General features: G+C 52.8%; 1 protein-coding gene across 10 annotated transcripts in view; it reads right to left on the reverse strand.

Annotated features, from left to right (window-relative positions):
• BIN1 (bridging integrator 1) overlaps positions 1–19767 on the reverse strand; it is a 63677-nt gene extending 43910 nt beyond the window's left edge. For 4 of the 10 annotated variants that reach the window (XM_032412580.1, XM_032412572.1, XM_032412563.1 and 1 more), the window contains exon 1: positions 11074–11505. In XM_032412580.1, coding sequence (XP_032268471.1) covers positions 11074–11157 — 84 coding nt within the window. In that variant the 5' untranslated portion in view covers positions 11158–11505. Of the gene's footprint in view, positions 1–11073; positions 11510–19541 lie in introns of those variants that run through there. The other 6 variants (XM_032412518.1, XM_032412498.1, XM_032412544.1 and 3 more) reach the window with 4 other exon arrangements.
• Positions 19768–22273: the final 2506 nt, after the last annotated feature.

Raw genomic sequence — 22273 nt, forward strand, 5'->3', positions numbered from 1 at the left:
CATTTGCACTTCAATAGTCTCCCCCTAGGGGAGCCTGGCTGACCTGGCTGGCTCTGTAGGTAGAGCTCTTGACCTCAAGCCCCTTAGGTGTGGAGATTACTTTAAAAAAAAAAAAAAAGTCTCTCCCTAGCCCTGGATTCAGGGATGGGAAGGGCAGCACCTAGGAAAGGCCAACCTAGGGCCAAGTCTGATGGCTGGAAGTGAGGAAATCCCAGGGTTTCCCTGAGCCTCAGTGCTCTCATCTGCCAAATGGAACCATAATCCCGTCCTGCCTACCTCACAGTCAGCAAGACAATGAATCAAATGAAAAAAGGTGGGTGTGAGGGTTCTTCATAGAATTACACAATGCCACAGAGATAAGAAGACTGTATTCCCCCCCCCCCAACCCTCTAAAGCCAGCTGGACCCAGCAGAGACACAGCTCTGCCACGAGCAGAGTTCACCTTATCTCCCTTGATAAGAGGATCTCATGTTTCTCAGTTCCCAGATGGGCACGCTGGGGTTCGGAGGCCCAGCCAGGGTTCAAGCCAGGTCTCTCAAGCCTGTGCTCTTCTGCTGCACATCAGGCTCCCAGAGTAAATGAATGATGGGAGACCCCTCACCTCTGTCCCCCGCTCCATGCCCCGCATCTGGTCCCTGAAAGCACAGCCCACCTGGAACCATGTGTCCTTCCCCAACCTCATTCAACGGGGCTCTGGCTCAGGGGGCTCTGACTTCCCTCCTGGAGGAGATGATACCACCCCCTCCCAATTAAGCTTTTTCAGCCAGTACAGGAAAAAAGAGGGAAAAAAGGTACACCGCAGCTCAATTTCAAGAATCCTATCATATACAAAACAAACAGCTCAAAACACAAAAGCCAGAATGGTCCATACCTGTGGGTTCTCAGGGGCTTCCCCAAGATGCTCCCTGGGAAAAAACCTGTGTGTCAGCACCCACCAGGGACCAGGCATTGATCACATCACTTCCTCCTGGGCCCTATCCACAAGCCGGTGGGAGTAGGAACTCTTGTTCCCATGTACAGAGGAGGAAAGAGGGGCGCAGCTTGCCCTGGACCACAGAGGAGGCAAGTGGTCACTGGGGCCACACTCCATCCTCCCACACACACCTCTTAACCCCGGTTCGATCTGTCCTCTGTCCTTGCCCAGCTACCAATGTTCCGGGGCCCCGGGTTAGCACCTGCATCCACACACCACCTAGATCTGGCCCCAAGATAGTTAACATGTCCTGGCAGAGTGGATGCCATCCCAGAGCAGAGACTAGCGGCGCCATGGCAGATGGGGGTGGGGAGCGGGGGTCCCCTTGAGGGGCCTCTCCCAGCCCAGGTCTCCTGTGCCAGGTCTGTCCCCGGTGCCCAATAGCGGGCCCAGGCTCGTCCAGGGCTCAGGCATGTTGGCGACAGTCCTGGGGAGAGGCTGAGCTGACCAAAGGGTCCAAAGAAAGTAGCAGCAGCTGTTGGAAAAGGGGCCAGTCTGACAAAGGCTCTACCGTCACCCGATCCCCCTTCCGGCCCCACAGCCTCTGATGGCTCCTCCAGCCTCAGGCCTGAGTGGAAACCCCAACGTGCCTCACCAGCCAGCGCTGCCCCCTGAGCCTCCATCCGTACAACATTACCGACATTACTGTTCCTGTTGTCCACGCCTCTCCCAGCAGTCTGCACTTACAGCCAGAGGCCCCCACCCGCTGGCATGACCCCTCCTCCCCTGAGGACCCTCCTCTTCTGAGGACCCTCCCCTGCTCTGACCCAGGAGCTAGGGGACGGCCCCCCATGGGCATCTGACCAGTGGCCTGGCCACGAAGGACAGAGCACACAGGAGTGCCGGAAGAGGGGTGAACTGATGCACTGATGGCCCCTCCCAGCTGTTAGGCTCTCCAAGCCTAGTGGTGTCACCCCCCCTCAGTGTCACCTTGGGGCCCCAAAACAAAGAAGCAGTACACATGTGGGGTGGGGACTATAGGATGTTGTGCCTTTCTAGCAAGCCTGGGAAACAGACATCACTCAGCCGCTGTGATCCCAGCCCTGACAGGGTAGACTCCAGGATGGCAGCCCGACCCCAGACCCCCTTGTGCCTTCCTGGGCACACCTGGATCCTAACCTGGCCAAGCCTGAGGTCATTCCCTCAGGGGACTCAGGACTCACCCCCTCACCCCGGGTGGGTCTCCTTTTCCTCAGAAAGCCAGGGGCTCCCTCGGCCCTAGACAGTGACGCACCAGGTTCTCAGCTAAGCCCAGATTGGAAGACAGACAAACAGACAAATGGCTCAGGCAACATGTGAGGAAGAAAGGGGAGCAGGCTGAGGCACACAGGGGTCTGGGGTCCCTCCCAGCCCTCCAGGGCCTGCTCTCCCCCACCTATCCTTTCGGTCTTGGGCCTCATCCCGACCACCCTCACTCACACACATTCCAGCCACCCTGGATAGTCCGCCAAAAACGTCCCTGCCCTCCCCACAACCCACCTCCTCTGCCTTTCAAACCCAGCTCAGGTGCCTCCTCCGAGGAGACTTCCTTGACTGCCCAGGCTGGATGTGAAGCTCTTTAGCACCAGCACCCTTGCCTCGATCTCTCCCCAGTGCTGTGACGGGCTCTGGGAGCTCCTTGAGGACAGGGGCAGATTCTCTCTCAGTACCCTCAGCACCTCAGCATCCTGGCCCACAATGGGCAAGCCACAAACAAGGGAATGACAGCCAGAATAAATAAGGTCATCCCAACCTGAGAGAATTAATTCAATGTAAGTTGAGGCATCTGAAACAAGGAGCCAGCAGGGACATCCCTAAGAAGACACCCTGGCATCTCCAGGACAGGGAGGCCTGCAGGGGCCCAGAAGGCCTCGGAGCCCTGGCCCCACACCAGCTGGTACACGTCCCTCCCTGTGGTGGCTGTTGCTGCCCGCTCACTGCCCAGCCCAGGGGGCTCAGCCCAGAGCCGCTGCGGCCCTCACCCTGCAGAGGCGGGCATGTCTGCCGCTCACCACCCTTCGGTGGAGGCAGCGGGGGGGGGGGGGGGGGGGCTGGCCCGTGGCCCCAGGCTTGGGCACAGCATGGGAGGCACAAATGCCCACCCCCAGGGCACCATGGCTCTCTGCACCCTGAGGCCACTGTCTGTAGCCAGGCTCCAACTCCCACTCTTGGCCCACGCTGGGGCCCCAATCCCACCCCATCTGCTGAGCAGCAGGGTTGAAGGTAAGGTCCAGGAAGCGGAGGGAAGAAGGCCTGCAGAGAGTACGGTGGAAATGGGTCTGAGGGCAGCCTCTCACTGGCCCTAACAGTGAAGTCATGGTCCAGCAAACCACGCAGGCCCCCAGGTCAGCAATCCCTGGCATTTCTGTCACCCAAAGCTGTCTCAGGTTGGAAGAAGACTCTGGCAGAGGGCTCAGGCCAAGGCCTCTCTGGCATCTGGCCTAAAGCCAGGCAGGGCTCCCCAGCAAGGCCCCTGCCACTCCTGAGAACCTCAGTTTCTGGGCCCAAGCACTGCAGCCCCTGGCTCAGGTAAGCTCCACCACAGTCCTGGGCCCTTTTACTGTGGAAGATGGTATTTGCAGTGATGCCTGAGTCCCTCCGAATGGCCTGTGGAGGGGGGCAGGGGCCCCCCTCCATCCGACTCCAAGCCCTCAGCTCTTACTATGGCCTCCTCTGCTCTCTGAAGGCCTGAAATCCTACAGCCCCAGCTGCCCTACCCCACCCACCCTGTACCCCAAAAACCCAGGGGATCTCCCGGGCCTCTGCCAGGCCTGCCTGAAGAATCCATGCATCCGTGTGAGCACACACAGCGCGCTGAGCTGGGAGAAGCCACAGCCACCGCAGGAAGCAGCACCCACCCTCAGGGAGCAGATATTCTAGGAGGCTGGCCCCAGGCTACCATGGGCCAGACTCAAGCCTGGACCCAGGAGAGCTGCCTTCCCACTCCACACAGCCAGTCCACAGGGATGGGCAGTAAGCTCCCCCAGGGCAGTGGGTCCCAGACTTTTAGATTCCACTCCAGGAAAAGACGGTGTGTGTGTGTGTGTGGTCAGTTGCATGACTATTTCTTCCCCCAAGAACATTAAAAAATAACTAGTATTAACATCATTTCATAAAAGAAACACTGTTGCAACAACATAAACAAAAGTAGACAGACTCTCAGAATAAAGATGGTTTCTTTATACTGAATGAACTGGATGCAGCTTTTATATTTGGGAAAACACATACACTCACATACACGCCACATTGCCTCCTTTGTCCTCATTTTCTTGCAGAAACTCTTGTGTTTCTGCATCAGGAAAGCTCAGGCCATCCCCTCACCCCAGAGCCCACCACACATCTCAAAAGGGTAAAGGTCATACTCAGGTGAGGATCCAGTGGGGGACAAGGGCCCTCAAATCTCCTTTAATGGGGGAGGAAGAAGGTCTTGGGGACCCAAACCTGTCAAATGATTCCCCTAATGGACAAGGCCTTCTTGATCAGGAGAGGTCAGGAAGGGTCACTAGAGATTCATATCTCATTTGCATGGCTCCACCAGAGACGTGGTAAGCCAGACAGTTGACTGGGAGAGCCCATGGGCAAGTCACACCACTGCTCAGGCTCAGTTTCTTCATCTGCTCAATGGGAATCATCATGACCTCACCTGGTTGCAGTGGGATGAGAATTTTTACCAAGTACCTGGCACTCAGCAGGTACACAATAAACCACGGCTGTTATCACTAAGTTAATATTTGACAAAGGCTTCCCTTGGAGCAAGAAGAGCCTGCCTTTCCCTTTTCAACTGCCCAGCACTGACCCCTGTCAGCCCTCAGCATGGAGCCAGCTTTGCTGCCCAGTCCACAAGTGGGTGGCCTCTTTGGGAAGTGGCAGTCTCTTTGGAGAGGCCCCAAGAGTCCCAGGTACCAGCCAGTTCCCATGAGAGGGCCCCTTCCACCGCACAAGACCAGCTCCTCTGGGAAATGATGAGCCCTGCCCTTCACATCTGTCCACTTAATCTGCACAGCATGCTACGTGGCATATGTCATCTATATCAGGTAAGGAAACAGGCTCAGAGAGGTGAACAAGACTTACCCAAAGGCAGCAAGGCCTGGGGAGAGCATTGTAAACTCAGCTTTCTAAAAAGTCTTCCAAGAGCCTGCCCCCAAGTCTGGGCTATCTTCGGTGCCTCCCTCTTCCTCTTTCAGGGTCCCCCTGCGTTTGTCTTCCCATCCTACATCCAGAGCCCCTGCCCAGCCTCTGAAGCTGTCCAGGCCTGTCCTCTGTCAGTGCCCTGCTGAGTGGTTTTAGCATTGGCATCCTTTTCTTTGTACCTTTAATCCCAAAAGGAGACTTGCCAAAGAGCCTGTAGAAAAACACAACATACCAGAGTGGCATCCAACAGAAAGCCTTCCTCCCCCAGGTGCCCTCTTACCTGGAGACCAGAAGCTTCCACTCAGCCTCTCCCTGGCCAATCCCATGAACTGTGTGAGCACCCACGTTCACAGCCCCACCTGAGTCCTCAGCAGGGGTACTAGGGATGCTCAGGAAAGGCTGAGCCCATTCATCAGACTCCACTGAGGAAAAGTGAAGGGCCACCTCCTGTTCACTACCCGCCAGCACAGTTGCTTGCTTCTCTACCATCTCCCCCCCACCCCTCCGCCCTCCCTAATGGCTCAGCTCCCTGAGGGTAGGGCATGGTTTTGTTCAGCCCTGTATCCCCTGTCCCTAGAAGAATGCCCAGCACCTAGTAGGTGCTTGATGTTCATTTCATGAATAGAGGAATAAATAAGCAACCCCCCATTACTTTACTGAGGGCCAAAATGAGGAAGCCCAGAGAGAGGGGGGATACTTACCCAGAGCCACCGAGTTTATGCGTAAGGTGAGTTAAGATTCACTCCAGAAGTGTCTGATTCCCTCCCCTGCTGTAGGCTGCCCCTCTACACACACACATACACACACCACCACCACCACCACCACCACCACCACCCAGGCACTGGGGCATCATAAGCCCTGATCAGCTAAGGGCTCAGCAGGGATTAGCTGTCTATAGAGGCTTGAAATGGACACTCGCAGGGAAGCAGGCCTAGGCAGGGACGGCGGGCTCCTGGGTCGCTTCATTGTACTGCCCTGCCCCACAGAGTGGGCATTTAGTGAGCACTTGCCTTGTGCTGGGCCCTGTCCAAGGCTTTACTCTCCAAAATGAATATGTGCAGAGGAACCATTATTGCCCCATTTTATACATGAATGTCCTGCAACTTGCCCAAGGTCCTAGCTAGACAGGGAAACTGAGGACTGCCTCAGAAACTGAGGACTGCCTGCCTGCCAAGCCCATGCATGTTGTCTCTCCCACGCGCCCTTGTAGTCTCTTCTCCTGTGGTAAGAAAGAGGCCTAATGCTGAGGGTAGGACCCAGGGATTCTAGAACCTGATGGAAACAGAACTATGCAAGGCCTGGCCTTGAGTTAAGGCAGGAGGGAGGGACAGAAGCATTCTCTTCATGTTGTCCAAGTCACACAGCTTGTAAGGGACAAGATGGATCAAGATTGCCTAGTCCAGGGGCAGGGACCTGAAATTGGAGGTGGGAAGAGGGCCCCTGACGGGGTCATCTGCGAAGAAGGGAGGAGAAGCATTCAAACCTCGGCTTCTCTGAGAATCCAAGAGATACACAGATTTCCCCACAAGACTTGATCAAATCTGGCCCACATCTACCACCCAGCCACCCCTCACCACTCCCAACACACTGGGCCCCTTCTCTTTAAGTGAACTAGTGGCCTCCTGTCCTCACTCTCACCCAACACCTTGGCCACATAGACCCTCCCAGAACACCTTCTCCAGGCCCCATGTAGCCCAGGAAGCACACCCTTCTCTGCAGGCCCCTGGGTAAAACAGCCTTTGCCTCACCCTGAGCCCTGGCATGAGCCAGCAGACTCACCTGAGTGGAGACTCCTCTCCCCCAAGGGCACACTGGAGCTCGGGGAATTCTGGAGGCCATGTTTCCAACCTCTCCATGCCCACATTCCTTAGCCAAATGTCCCCCAAGTCCCCATAGACACCCTACCAGAAATGATGGCTGGCTCAGAAGCCTTCCCTCCAGCGGGCAAGGTGAACCACAACCACCTGCACCGATAATTCAGGTTCAGGGAGAAGCTGCTCTGAGGGTAGAGAGGGGCAAGAGCCTTGTGCCAGCTCAGAGGAAAGAGACACAGAGCAGGGAGATAGAGAGAGGCTGAGGGAAAGGGGACACTGGGTGGGGTGTGGGCACAGACAAGAGAGGGCCAGGAAGAGTCCTCAGATACCCAGGGACAGAGAGAGGGACACCAAGATGAGGAAAGAGAAATGCAGAATGTGGGGGGAGAGGAGCAACTTTTGGCTGGGGCCTGGGGAAGCAGGGAGGTGAGAGGAGCCTGGTGCCTCACAGGCCCTCCCGCAGACCCAGATGGGCCCCCCTCCCAGGGCACCTGCTCTTCCGTGTGGCGTGGCTCCTCTTAAGGCTGTCGTGAGGGTAAGGATTGGTTGTACAGGCCTGGCTCCAGCTGAGGCCCATACGGCTACTTTGTTAGGAGACCTTGACCACCAGACGAGCATGGTGCCATCATGGCCATGTGTCAGGGTCCTATAAATAACTGCCATTGCACCTTCCCTCTGGGGAGCATCTACTCCAACTTGCCAGCCCTGGGCCCTGCCCCCTCCCAGCTGGGCCTCCCCACTCCCAGCAGGCTCAGGGCCTGCCACGGGGGACAGAAGGAGTGCACACTCCCACCTCCCGCCAGAGCCTTCTTCCTTGTGCTCATCATCAGCCCAGCTCTGGCCTCCCTCCATGAGGACTCCTAAGCAGTGGGCCTCAGGGGCAGGGGCCAGCGGGCCAGATTCCACCCCCACCCCAGCTGTCCCTTCTCCCCCACCTACCCCTCCCCCAAGGGGCCCAGCCGGCCAACCTCTAATCCTCTGTCATCTGACCCAGGCTCCACCCTACATTGGCTCTGCCCAGCCACCCTACTGAGGCCCAAAAATGGATAAAGTCATTCACAGAGGGTCCAACAAGCCAAACGCAATAGGAAGATGACCTCATGACGCCCCCGAGCCCAAGCTCCAGGCACACGCTCCGTACCCCAGCACTCTGGGGGCAGCCAGGGGCTAGGAGACGAGGAGTGCAGTGCCATGCTCAGACCCTGGTGACCCGTCCAATATACTCTTATGCCTCCTCATGGCCAAAGGCCCCGGGACCTTACAGCAGTAAGCTCCACAGCAGTCACAACCACCCACACCCCGCTCCCCACTGCACCCCGGGCTCGGCCCAGGGCCAGGCACACAGCACATGTCCAAGGCAGGGTTTGCTGAACGGGGGAAAGCAGAGAACACAGCACAAATCAGCCCACCCACAGGCCTGCACCAGGGCTGCCAAGCAAGCCCCCAAATGCCCTTGTTTGTCCATAAACAGTCACTCTGCACCTGCTGGGGCCAGGTAAATGCCTGAGTACACACACAGATCTGCCCTCCCCTCAGGGGGAGCACCCAGACCAGTGATGCCTGGGTCAAGGGAGGATGAGATGGGTAATGCCAAGCCAAGACCCATGGAGAGATGCACTAAGCTGGGGGCACAGGAGAGCCGGCTCCACAGACACCAGAGGGTAAGCTTTCCTTGACCACACTGTCACCCTCTGAGTCCTGGTGGATATTTGGGCTGAGAGGGGAAACTGGGAAAGAAGAAAAGGAGAGATGAGGCCCTTCTACCTATGGGGATAGTATCCAGGCCCTGCACCAAAGCTACCACTTGTCCCTGGTCAGGAAATGCCCTCCTATGGCAACACAACTGGAATTGCCCCCATTACTGATTGATTCGGCCGAGGCGAGGCGGGAGCAGGGGTGCCTGTGAGACCACTGGCAATGTGAATTAGACGGGGTCCTGAACACCACCAGAAGGTGCTAGGGAGGCAGCCGTTGACCCATGCTGCACCAGACTCTGAACCACAGAAGGGCAAAGGGGAGAGGCTGGTGTGGGTTGAGGCATCAGGCTTCCCCAGAAGGGGGTACTGCTGCAGGGCCAACAGGGGAGGGGACTGAAGGAAGGCTACTCTCCGACTTCCAATGCAGGAGGGTCTCCTAACCAGCACTCAGTGTCAGAGGGGAAGAGAGCAGCAGTACCACTAAACAACTCCAGTCCCCTGCAGCCCAGGCTTGGGAAGGGCCAGCCCTTGGCCAAGGCCAGCGTCCATGGCCGACCAGCTGTCAGCCAACTGCCCATGCCACGGAACAGGAGCTGAAGAGGGAGGGGAGGCGGCTCAGTGGGGTCAGTGATGACGTACTGCCACTTACAAGGAGGGGACACAGCTCATGCCTACTGCCCCTGAAATTAGTGAAAGATGCTGATGCAGAGACAAGGCAGCCAGGGCAAAGGGGACACCGAAAGAGCAAAGGGGAGCCAGAGAAGAGTAGGACATCAGTGGAGTGGGGGCAGGGAACTCATCTCAGCTAACCTTCTGCTTCCCATTCATCTTCCTCAGCCCCTGAGGAGCAGGAAGTCGGCTTAGCCCAGAGCTGCCGGCTCCAGGCACCTAGATGGATTACCCAGTCCTGGGCAGGAGGGGGGTGGGGGGAGGAAGCAAGGGCAGCAGCATCTGCCCCCGTCCACCACCACCAGCGCTTATTGAAGTCTTCCCAGCCCCCAGCCAGCTATCTGTGGTGCTCTAATCCCTCCTCCCGCGGGGGCAGGAGTGGGTGGGGGCAGTGGGAAGGGTGTACAGCTGCTGGGGCCGGCCAGCTCTGGAGCTTGGCTGAGGGCCCTAACCTCCACGCACACCCACCCATCTCCTTAGCTTGCGGACTACAAGGATGAGCAGCGGGACTCTTGGGGAGGCGCTGAGGAAGCTCTAGCCCCTGCCCCCCCATCACGTGGCTGCATCCTTAGGGAACCCGCAGGTCTCAGCTGCAAAAGTCATTGTTTATAAACAGCCACAGACTGGCTGGAGGAGGCCGGCCTGTCCCCGAGTTCCCACTCTTGGCTGAGCGTCGGGTGGGAGAGAAGGCAGACTCCGCTGGGGGGCACTGGGGGACCACCCTGGCTGGAGCAGATTCTGCAATCCTAGATTTCAGAGTCCGAGTCGGCAGGGGAAGTGGCGTCAGCAGCTGGCGTGATCCAATTCAATGAACCAGAGGTGGCTTGGGATAGAAAGCTGAACGGGTGCGGACCCCCGCCCCCCAATACTGCATTTCCTGCACTGTCAGGGTGCCAGGGGAAGCCCTGGCTCCATCCCCTTCGCCTGCTGCCAGTTGCTCTGGGCACTGAGGGGTCAGGTTTCCTGCGGCGCCCTCCACGCCCCCGGTGTGGCCCCAGCTCCTTCGGGCCAGCTCCCCACCCAGGTGGTGGGCTCCCAAAGCCGGAGCCACCACTCCCTCCCCAGCCGCCGGAAACGCGAAGCCCAGGCTCGGACGAAGGCACCTCCCCGAGGGGCGCGCAGTGCTGTGCTCCCCAGGGGCCGGGCCGGAGCGTCCAGGCCTCGGGCACCTCTCAGGAAAGGAAACCCGATCCTTCCTTCGGCCGGCGGGGACAGAAGGTGGAGAGGCGGCTGGGGAGGAGGGAACGGCGGGCTCAGGAAGTGCCCAGGGGCCTGGAGCTAGCCCGCTGGCACCCGAGGGCTGAGGGGCAGCCTCGGGATTCCCGGAGCAGAGAGGCCCTGGGACACAAGGGGCAGACTCCCTCCCCCCAGCGCCGGCCCCGCCCGCGTGGCCCGAGTGGGGCCGGGGGGCTGGGGGCGCCACCTCGCCTCCCAGCCTCCGGGCCCTCGGCCTCCAGGGCGGGATTTACTGGACCTCGCGCCCCGAGAAGAGCGTGGGCCGCCTCTTCCCTGCAGACAGACGAAGAAGATACAAAGCTGGGGGTGGGGGGAGCGGGGGGAGCCGCGGGAGGGGGGGGGTGAGGGGACAGCTGCGCCCTCTTCTGCCCCCGCTGGGGGTGGGGAGACAGAAGACGCGGACCCGAGAGGCGCCCAGAACGCTGGCGGCCGCAGCCTATGGACCCCCGAAGGCCCTCGGCAGCGGTCGTCCGGAGGTGACAGCGCCGGATCCCGGGTGAGGACCAGCCCCTGGGGGGGGGAGGGGGGGCAGGTGGCCCGGACGGCGCGGAGGCCGGGGATCGGGCTTGCTCACCTTCTCCTGCGCGCGCGTGAGCTTCTTCTGCACGTTGCTAGCGATCTTCCCTGCCGTCACCCCCTTGCTGCCCATCTCGGCCATAGCGGCTCAGGCCCGGCCCGGTGGCGGGAGCCGATCTCCCAGCCCCCAGCCCCTAGCCGCGCGTCCAGCCCCGGCTTCGGCTCCACGCCGCGCGCTAGACAGCCGAGCCGACTGACGGAGGCGGAGCGTGCGCCCGGCGAGCGAGCGAGCGGCCGAGCGACGCGGGGACCTAGGGAGGGACGGACCGAGGGAGGGGCAGGGAGGAGGGGCCGGGCCTCGGGCGGCGGTCAGTGCCCCCCGCCCGCCCCCTCTGGACTAGACTCTGCCTTTTAAAGGGCCATTGCGGGCTCCGGAACGCTTGGCTAAGGAGCGAGCGGTGCGCGCGGGTGCCGGGAGCTGCGGCGAGTGGGACTCCTGGGACGCTCCTATGACACCGCCCCGGGGCGGAGACTAAGATGCCAGTCCTCCCGGGAGAGGAGGCCAGTTTGAGACCGGTGCGTTCAAACACCGGGGTTTAAGTGCTGCGATTGGTGCGTGCCCCTGGAATCGGAGAGCCCCGGCTGCGAGCGCGCGGCAGGAGCCCACTCTTCTGCCTGGGGCTTGGCTCTGGCCTCACGCTGGACGTTCCGCCTCCTCCTGGCCTATAGACTCACCGGGTTCCACCTGGGTTCTCTGGGGGCCCCTGGGACAACTTCACATCTCTGTCCCTGGCACCTAGTTCCATGCCAACCAGGCACTCCATCTTCCCATTTGCTGATTATTATTATTATTATTATTATAACAATTTAACATTACTGAGCTCTTACTGTGTGCCTGGCACTCTGCTAAGTGCCTCCACGACAGCCCTAGGAGGTGGGTGCTATTATCATTCCCATTTTACAAATGGGGCACAGACAGGCCTGAAACCAAATCTCTTGATTCTGCGTTCCAGGGTCTCAACCACTATACTGTGGGCTGTCTTCTCTTCCGTGCTGGGGAAAAAAAAAAATGATTGATGATAATTATTCAAAGAGAAGATAAGGTTATTGCTAACCAGCTTTGCCAACAAATCAATGACACATTCGAAATTTATAAATATGTATTGAATCTACTGATCCCACTCACACCCCTCCCCCAAATCATGTCAGAGACTATGAAGGATGCCACAGTCCTTTGCTGTCCTGGAGGCCAGGGACAGCCCTGGAAGATTTCTCAGGGACTGTTGGTGGAGCTGAGTGGAGAAAGGAGTCCTGAAGGCCCTGCTGAGGAGAATGGACAGAAGCCAGGGCAGGGGTCTCCGGGAGGCTCCTGGGAGGAGCAGAAAAGGCTTTGCAGACCATACACCAAGAGCCCTCCCCATACAAATGGAGAAACTGAGGCCCAGGAGTAAAAGGTTCTGGCTTCCCTCTGCCTGGAAGGCCTCCTGAACTCTGGCTACTCCTCTTGGTTCTTCCCATTACTGCTCAACGCCCATAGGGGATGATCTTAACCAGTCCTCCCTCCTGGCCTATTATTACTCCTATTTTGCAGAAAGATAGACTGCGGGTTGCTGAAGGTCACAAGAGATAAGCAGATATCCAAATCCAGGTCTTCCTGCACTAAAGCCCTCAGCTGAGACACTGAACTGCTTCCCAGAAAAAACACCAAGCACTGCACGAATGGAAAGCATTTTGTCAAAATTATTATAAACTCATGACCAATTCGTGAGTTACAAAAACAAAACCTAAACAACCCGGCCTGAGTTGCTAAAGCAACTTTCTTCTAAAGGCTTAATGTGCTTTTACCTCATGGTCTCTTTTCCTAATTTTATGGTTATCGTTTTCCTAACCATTCCCTAAGAGTGATTTCTCCCAACATTCCTCTGAAGAAAGGAGGAAATGGGCAGAAGTCAAACTGTATTCCAGTTGGCTCCCAGGGAACAGTGGGAGATTCTGCTTCGCTGGACTTTGGTGTTTCAAAATATCACTTGACAAAAAAATTAGAAGCAACTTAGATGGTTATCAGCAGGATAGAATCTTGCACAGCGACCGAAGGGGCCATTGGGGGATCATTCTAAACAACCATTACAGAGATGTAGCAACATAAAAATAATGCTTACGGTATAATTGTGAGTGAAAAGGAGAAGACCAAAAACTGTGCATGCACTATCCTTGCAACCACTAAAAATAAATACAAGTGTTCATGATCCAAGACTCAAAAGGACCATGCACAAAAGAAATAGACGTGTTTAATGTTAAAGCATTATGGCTGATTTTTTTCCTCTTAATTTCCTAAATATTCCGTAATATGCTATATGGCCTTCATAACTAAACACACATACACAGCTCTATCTTTAAACAAGGTAATTCTTAATGTGATCTCTAGATTAGAAAGGCTTTTTTAAATGCAAAAGCATTGGAAGATATTTTGAAATAAACAATGCTCGCTTGAGGATACATAAAAATTTCAATTTTTTAAACTTCAAAAAATACTGTTAACATATAAGGTTAAAAGTTTGGAAGGACATGCTCCAGAAATGTTAGTTACAAGTCCAAGAGGGTAGGAATGTAGGAGATTTTTACTTTCTTCTTTATGATTTGCTATAATGTCTAATTTTTTTTTACCATGATAGTCCATTGTTTTCACTATCACACGCACACACAAAAAATAAAGGTATTTCTATGAAAAGAAATTTGACATAAAAAAAAATCAAAGTGTTAGAAACTGGGGAAATATTTTTGAAAATAAAATAGAACTCTCACAATTCACAACAAAAACACTAAGATCCCAATATAACTGGGCAAATGGCACAAATGGACAATTCACAAAACTGGAGATTCAAATGATCAATAAACAGGTTTTAAAAGTTCAGTCTTGGGGCGCCTGGGTGGCTCAGGTCGTGATACTGGGGTCCTGGGATCGAGACCCTGCATCAGCCTCCCAGCTTCTCTCTCTCCCTCTACCATTCCCCCTGCTCGTGTTCGTGCTCCCTCTCTCTCTTTCTCTCATAAATAAATAAAATCTTTTAAAAAAAATAAAGTTTCAGTCTTGGGGTGCCTGGCTGGCTCAGTGAGAGGAGCATGTGACTCTTGATCTCAGGGTCATGAGTTCGAGCCCCACATTGAGTATAGAGATTACTTAAAAAAAAAAAAACTTTAAAATTCCAGTCTTACCAGAAAACTAAAAAAGCATTCATTAAATCAATGAAATATATCATTCCTGCCTCTACTTTCATCAAATCAGTGAACAGTTTTTTAAATTACATTACTTACAACCAGAGAGATAGACACAAGCACTGCTTCTGAGAGTATAACAGATAATGGAATTTCTGGAAAGCGGTCTTGCAATATGTATAAAGACTCATCAAAATGCCTACATTCTTCAATCTTAGAATTTCAAGTCTAGGAAATAATTTAAAATTTTAGCAAAGCTTTAATCACACAGATTTCTGTCATGTTAACTATAATAATGCAAAACTGAAAACATGAGTGTTAGCTATTTATTGCCATTGTTTGCTGTTATTGTTCACGTTAGTTCAGTCCCTCAGTCTCCAAACATTTCTGAGCACCTATTAAGTACCAGTCCTGAGCTGGGCTCTGCAGAACAGCCGTGGGTTCCGTGGGGCCCCTTTGCCAGGAGTGCACTACATCTGGGACAGGATGGGGTCTGGGAAGGGTCAGGGAGGCTCTTTGAGGGAGGGATGTTGAAGACCTGAAGTGGGCATTGACAGGAGAACAGGAAGGGAACCTGGTGCCTAGTGGAGCCTCAAATATCGAGGCAAGAATAAATGAACAGACAAGCAAATATGCAACGTGTTCTGGGCCTGCCTTTCCTTCTGTCCCTTCAGGGCCCAGGTCTCCCCCGCTGTGTCCCTCCAGCTCTGCACAGAAGGCCCTGAGGGCCTAGCTGTCCAGCCTACTTCCAGACCTCTGCACAAAGGCCTATTACCACGTGCAATTAACTATAGTATAGCAATGCATGAAATATTTGCCAAAACAATGCTTATGAAGTTTTTTGTGATGGGGAAATGTCATTAATGTGTTGTTAACGGAATAATGCAGGATATTAACTTGTCTATGAATATAGTGTCAGCTGCTATCCAAATGTGGTTGGTATCTCTGGGTGGAGCAATTCAGGGTGAGTTTTTTTCCTCACTTTTTTATTTTCCAAATTTTGTGCAAACACTGTTTTTGTGATCAGAAAAAAATGTTATTAAAAATACGAATCGAAATGAGGAAGCTGTCCCCTGGGGTGCTGGTTGGGAAACCACAATATGGCAGCGCAGAAAGAGTAAGCATTAAGGCAGACTATGTGTGCTGTGCCTGCCGACCTGCACGGCTGAACTGTGAAGTCTGTGGAAAGGATTTTCCAAATCACGAAGAACTCACACAAGCAAAGGGCAGTCCTCCTCTCCCTTGGAGAGAAAATAACACTGCCCCCATGTTTTCCTTCTGTTCTTCAAGAATTGAATAAGAAGCTCTCACGATCATCATCATCATTCCAGCTTATGAAGCAAGATTTTTTATTTATATTCTTGTGACTGTCAGAAGAATCCTGTGTTTGATAGCAGTAAGACTTCTTGCCATCATTATATAACGATGAGGACTCACAGAAGACAGGGTGGATTTACCCAAAGCCACAGGGCACAGTGTAGGTCCGAGGCTGAGCTCACTCAGCACCTGGCCACCTCCAGTGACTGGAATGGGCCAGCTTCCTACCTCCCTCCTGGGACAGCAGGCTTCATCTCCTAGAGAGATGGAGAATCCAGGAGAATCTATAGGCAGAACCAGAAGGGGATTTGTCTTTCCAGAAGCATTATTTCAGGGCAACCTATGTGTGATCTACGTCCAAGGAGGGCCCCCTGACAGATTATCCTCACTCCCTCTCACTTGTAAAAGGCCACCAGGATATTGTAGGAGGATCAGACAGATCTGGAGTCAGAAGTCAGTTCCTGCATTGACCACTTTTCCATCCTTGGCTATATTATTTAAACAGTTCAAGCCTCATCTGTAATATGGGGGTGAATCTCTTTACATAATTGTGAAAATGATGAACATTATACATAAAACCCCCGGAGTATCAGAAGTGACCACCATGTAAATGATGGCTGAATACAATGGATAGCAGATGCCATCAATTTGGTCTGCTCAGCTAATTGACCTACTTTCTTTATAGACTCATTCCTCGTTTGGTGTGGTTTGGTGCAGCCCTGTCCCTTGTGCCATTATGTGTAGGTACCGCAGGACAGCCATTCACCCAAGCTGTAACAGCTGGCTCAGAGATGAGCACATGACCCAGGCAGAGCCAATCAGAGCCTTCCCTGGGCATGAAGGAATATACGCCTGTAGGACAGGAAACTTCCTCTTTTCAGGAGAGTTGCTAAGCAGGGAGGAGGTGAGTCTAGAGTCCCCGGGGGGACAGCTTCCCCACCATGTGGAGGATCCTGCCTAGAAGATGAAATCAACAAGAGTTGGAGAGATGTGGACAGAGAGAGAAACAGAGACAGAGAGACAGATGTAACAATATTGCTGAGAACTTGTTTCCAATCAGGCTTGAGTCCTGCCCACCCCTCACCTCCAACAGTCTAGCTATGACAACCAATACATCTTTTTTTCTTGCTGAGGCCAACTGGAAGTCACTTACAATCAAGAGTCAGGGCTAATGTATGTTCTCATAATAATGCCCTTCTGAGAGACAACCCTAATGACTCCCTGATGTATCATCAAGTGAGGGTTTCTCTGCAGTGCCTCTCCCTGAACTGTCTGAATTAATATAAACCAAAAGGGGTTGGGGCAGTGGATTACAACTGATACTAGACATAAACCAGGAGTGTTCTGGGCAAATCAGGACATATGAGTACCTAGTGAAGGGATAGGAGTCAAGACTAAAGGTGGAAAAGGAGGCTGAAGACATGCAGTTCACCATCTCTGTTCAAGCTGGTGTCCAGCACTGACATCTATCCGCTTTCCCAGGCCTGTGCAGCCGTAATCTAGGAGATCCTCGCAGAAACGAGAGGGCGACCATCCAGAGGACCTTCTGACAGGAGACTTGTCCCAGGCTTTGCCTCCTGGTTTTCAAACCTACCACTCCAGATGTTTAGCTCCAACCTTGATCTGATTTACCAGGCGCTGCAGGAAGAGTCAGGGGTAGGCCAGTCGCTGGGCCACCAACTGGCTCCGGGGTATTTCCAAGGCTTCTGGGAAACAAGGTTTCCAGTAGGAACCACTTACTCCCTTTTGCCACCAGCAAATGAAGTCTCCAAGAGCAAAGCAAAATTTTTAAGATAATCAACCTCCATATCTTTAAACTTTTGCTGTCATGTGTGTGGTGTATAGCTAAAATGTAGTAGAGCAAGAAAACAACAACATCATAGGCTTCAGAGCCAGAAGGCCCAGGCTCTGCCACTGTTGGTCACGTGACCTTGGGCCAGTCACTGCCTGTAGCTTCTAAGTGAAGCAATAATACACACCAGGCAAGGCTGCTGTTGAGAATTAGAGGTAACATAGGCCCCGCGGCCCTGGGCTTAGTGGCCTTGATAAAAGGTAGTTACTATCATGACACACTGTCCTAAAGGCCAGGAACTCTGTCTGTCAGTCTGGTCTATGGCCCTCTTTGTGGGGAGACACAGCAGGCTGACCTTTTCCAGCTTTACGAATGGGCAAATAGAGATGCAGAAAAGCAAACAGCCCTTTGCCCAGTGCTCCTTCAATAAATCACTGCTGACTTCCTTAGAAATAAGATTCTAGCCTTTGGAATGCTCACTGGAAATTTACCAGCATTGCCTTTGTATTATCTATGAAAAAAAATGCTTTCCCAAACAGAGCAGGGACAAAATGGCACATATATGTTTTCAGGCATTTCTAGTTTCATTTATCTATAAACAAACTAACAAGCTGTGGGACTTTCAAGAGGACTGGATGGTCCCTTGAAACTGAGCTTCACATACAAGGGGCCAGGAGCTCTCTCTAGGAAAGCCATTTCAGGGTGTGTAACAAAAGCCTTGCAAGCACTGGCATCCTGAGAACACAGAACACAGGTTTAAGTACGGTGACATTCTTCACAACAAGTAAAACAGTAAGAAGTGGGAAGCAGCCTAAATGTCCAAGCATGGGCTCATTAGATAAGTAAATTTCTAAATTTTGGCTTATCTATATTTTGAAGATTAAGCTCCCACTAAAAAGTGATAAATAGGATTTCTTCAACATTTAAAAAGTCTGCTCTTTCAAAGAGACCATTATGAGGTCATCCAGTTGGATAAAAACTACCCAGGATGCATACAAGCAAAGGACTTGCATCGAGAATATATGAACAACTGTTGTAGCTCTGTAACAAGAAGGTGAACAACCTGTTTTAAGAAACAACAACAAAAAGGCAGGCAAATGATTTGAAGAGACCCTTCATCAAAGATGGCAAAATGCACATGAGAAGATGCTGAACTTCATTAGTCTTTAGGGAAATGCAAATTAAAACCATGATGAGCCAACACTACACACACACACACACACACACACACACACACACACACACACGAATGGCTAAAATTTAAGATGGACAACACCAAATGTTGGCGAGGATGTGGAGCAAATACAACTCCATCCAGAACCACTTCTCCCCTTATACCAGATTCTTCCTTCTTTCTTTATGATGAATTTTTCTCTTCTCATCTTCTTCTCCTACCTATTCTACTCTAGTTCATCATATATACCTGAAACATAATTGTGGTCCAGCTGAGTGTTTTGCTCCCTGAGCATCCTTGTGGCTGCAAGCAAACACCTGGGTACAGTGGGGCTGCCTGATTCACGTCACCCTTGTCCACACAGCCCCCAGGTGTGCTGGGGCTTTGAATGTACCCTTCCTAAAGACTCATATGCACCTGCTGCCATGCCCAGCCCCCACCCCCATGTCTTCACCTGGGTACCTCCTCACCCTTCAGACCCAGCTCACATGTCATCTCCTCTTGCGAGCCTTCTTCACCCATCTAACTCAGGCAGGGCTAAGTGACCCTCCTCTGCATTTCTCTGTGCCTGCCTTTCTCCTATACTTGGCATCTCCCAAAAGTCAATCTGTGATTGTAGAGGGAAAACGCTTTAGGACCCAGTTCTTAATTCTGACGGTGAGTGGATATGCATCCATTGTGTTCTTCCTGGCCTGATGGTGACCAGAGTAGAAGGTGAAGGTTATGCTTCTTCATGGGGAAGAATCATTTCTTTCTCAGACAATGAGCTGAGAAATGACAGCCAGGATCCTACACAGAACTGTGGTAGCCTTTGAGTGGAGGTCATGCTCCATTTGAGAACACAACCCCCAACTGACACTCCTAGGGAGCAGGCTCTAGGTCTGGTTAGGTCTGACTCCCAACAATCTCCATGAAGCACAGACCAGACACTCGGCAAATCCATGCTAGAATGCTGCCACTGCACCTGGTTCTGGGCATGGTCCACCCAAGGTCAGCAAAGGCACTCAGCACCAAAGTGGGGGAGACCTACCTGGAGCTGGTGGGCAAGCTGCATTCAATCAAAGTCGCTTGCCTTTATGTCTTCACATATGTCCCACCCTTATCACCTCCTCTCTCTAACTTACACTTGCTGCATTCAGCATGCTGCATTTGCTTATGGTTTTATAAGTCACTGGCTATGCTTCACTCACTTGTTTCCTGCTGACCCGCATTGCTTCTAAAGCCGGTTTCTACCACCCCAGCCTAGTTCCTGGCCCCCGGGAGCTGGTAGAAGCAGCGAGGGTATGGCTGAGCCCTGACTGGTGGGCCTGCGTGTCGGGTGCAGCAGGGCAGACAGTGAGGCACATTCACAGACTGCAGGTGGCCAGCATCACTCTTGCCATGAAATCATGTTTCTCGCATTTTATATTTTACGGAGTGGGACACAGAACATAATAATAGTTTTTGTTCATTCTAAGTAAACATCTGACAATGTCCAATTCAATGGCTTCTGCCTCCAAAACACAATGCTTCCTTAAATAAAAATGTCTGAATATATGCACATTCATAGGTAGTAGGGACAGAGCTCAATCCACAGTCTGAGCTGTGCAAGAACTAACTGACTTCCTTTACTCTTCTCTCTCAGAGCCTTATTTCACCATTCCTGCCCCCATTCTCATTTCTCCAGACTTAGAAAGCTCTGGCCCTCACATTTGTCTTCTGGCCACTTCTACACCAGAGTGTGCCTTTCCCTTCTCTCTCCAGCCTGGGTCACCCACAAGGCTGCATCCCAGGTCTGGTCCAGGGCTCAAGAGAAACATCCTACATCCCTCATGACTGAAGTTTTAAGATACCTCTCAGGCAGGGGGGCAGACATAGGAATCTTTTTGTCTGTCCCTCCATGTTGGGGCCATAGGTAACCTTCTGAGGCTTCCTTAGCCTACTACCCAGACAGCACAGCAGAGTTTCCCCTGCCTTGTACATGACTGCTGGGAGTACTCTGGGAAAAGTGTACACTGCTCTCAGATTCTTCCAGACCTGGCTGGGATTTCTGCCACCCTCCCTGTCCCTGGGGATTGGTCTGGGCAGCAGGGCCAGGGTCTCTCTCAGAACCCAGCACATCTAATTTGTGTTCACTTTCCCTCTGACTCTCCACAATCCCACCCTAAGAGTAGCTTTCTGGTCTGATAGGAGGAAGACTTGCTCGAGGCTAACTCATAAGGCGCTGTCCCCAGTATACTGGCTTATGAACAGGTCCTGGCTTTCAAATGTCAGAAACCAAAAATTTGACCCATCCCTTGAAGCAATGAAAGCAGAGAGCTCATCTGTTTGAGCCAGGAAAGGTTGGGGGCAGCAGAAATGCCGAGTGGCTAAGCAGTGGTTAGCATTCCCAATACTATCTTGTGTATATCATATATAGTTTATGCAAACTATGCATATATATATATATATATATATATATATATATATATATATATATAAAGTTTATGTAAACCCCACCATAAACATGAAGCAGGGAGGTGTTTTTTACAGCCTAATTAGACCCCAACACAGCCTGCCTGTAAGTATGGAAACAAAGGCTGCTGGAAGAGATGTCTGGCCCCAGGCAGTGAAATCTCCAGACCAGCGATCAGCAAGCACTGAGCTGGCTGGCCCCAGACACTGGGGACACACACAGCAGAGAATAAAGCAGGTCTGCCTGCAAGGAGTCCTCAGTCTGGAAGGGTACAGACAATACTCTATGAATTACCCATAGTAGATGATAATCTGTAACATAATAAAGTGTTGCCTGTTGCCCAAAATTCTACAAGTGGGGGGAAAAAAACGTGAACAAGGTAGATATTTTGAATTGATTGACTTTTACAGACACACAAATGTAGACACCTTTGGAGGAAAGCAACTGCCTTGTGTGGGACCTATGCCTGAGGTCTTCACCTACCGCAGTAGCAAGCCCCTGGAGAGGGGGAGGTCCTTGCAGTGAACACCTTGACATCCCCATTCTAAAATTCTGATGCTGGTGCAAGTCATCTACAGAAATTAAGACATTCCGAAGCCATGACCAGGCGCTTAGCTCAGCATCTCTGAGAATGCTATGAGGTAGCCCCGGGGCTGGACCCACCCTGCCCCAGGGTCCAGGCAGGGACAATTTGGCAGCCAGGAGGAAGTTGTGTTCCAGAGACTCTTGGAGGGGGCCTGGCTTGGGCTCTGAAACCATTATAGCCACATTGTGCCTACACAGCCCTGGTTAACTTTGCCCCTCCAGACTGCCTCCCTCTGAATCCTCTTCCCCGTGCCCATAGCCTGTCCTCCTTCAGGCCTCCCACCTCTCACCTGCCTTGCCCTCCTGACTGGACCCTGGCCTTTCCCCTCCCACCCACCCTTTTTCTAAAATGTTATTCTGACAATGCCATTCTCTTGCCCTTCACTGCCTCCTGAGATTCTAGAATAAATCCCAAATACTTTATATTAATGCACAGGCTCTTGGTGGTCCAGCTCCCACCTGCCTCTGCACCTTCCTCTCCCTGAACTCCTAGGCTCAACCCCAAACCCTTACCTGCCAACCTTCCCCTACAGGCCTCGGCACAAGCTGTTCCTGCATCTGACCCACATCCTCCCCCTTGCCTCACTGTTTCCAGCTCAACGTTAGATCCAGTGCAAGAATCCCGCCATCCAGGAAGCCTCCTTGGGTCGACTAGTTGGCCCAGCGCCCTTGCTCTGTGATCCTGCAGCACTTATTCTGCTTTATCGTCTGTCTCTCCAAGGAGAGGTCAGTGCCCGCAGTAT

The sequence above is a fragment of the Phoca vitulina genome, unplaced genomic scaffold (assembly GCF_004348235.1).
Source record: "Phoca vitulina isolate PV1807 unplaced genomic scaffold, GSC_HSeal_1.0 scaffold1, whole genome shotgun sequence".
NCBI classification, from domain to species: Eukaryota; Metazoa; Chordata; class Mammalia; order Carnivora; family Phocidae; genus Phoca; species Phoca vitulina.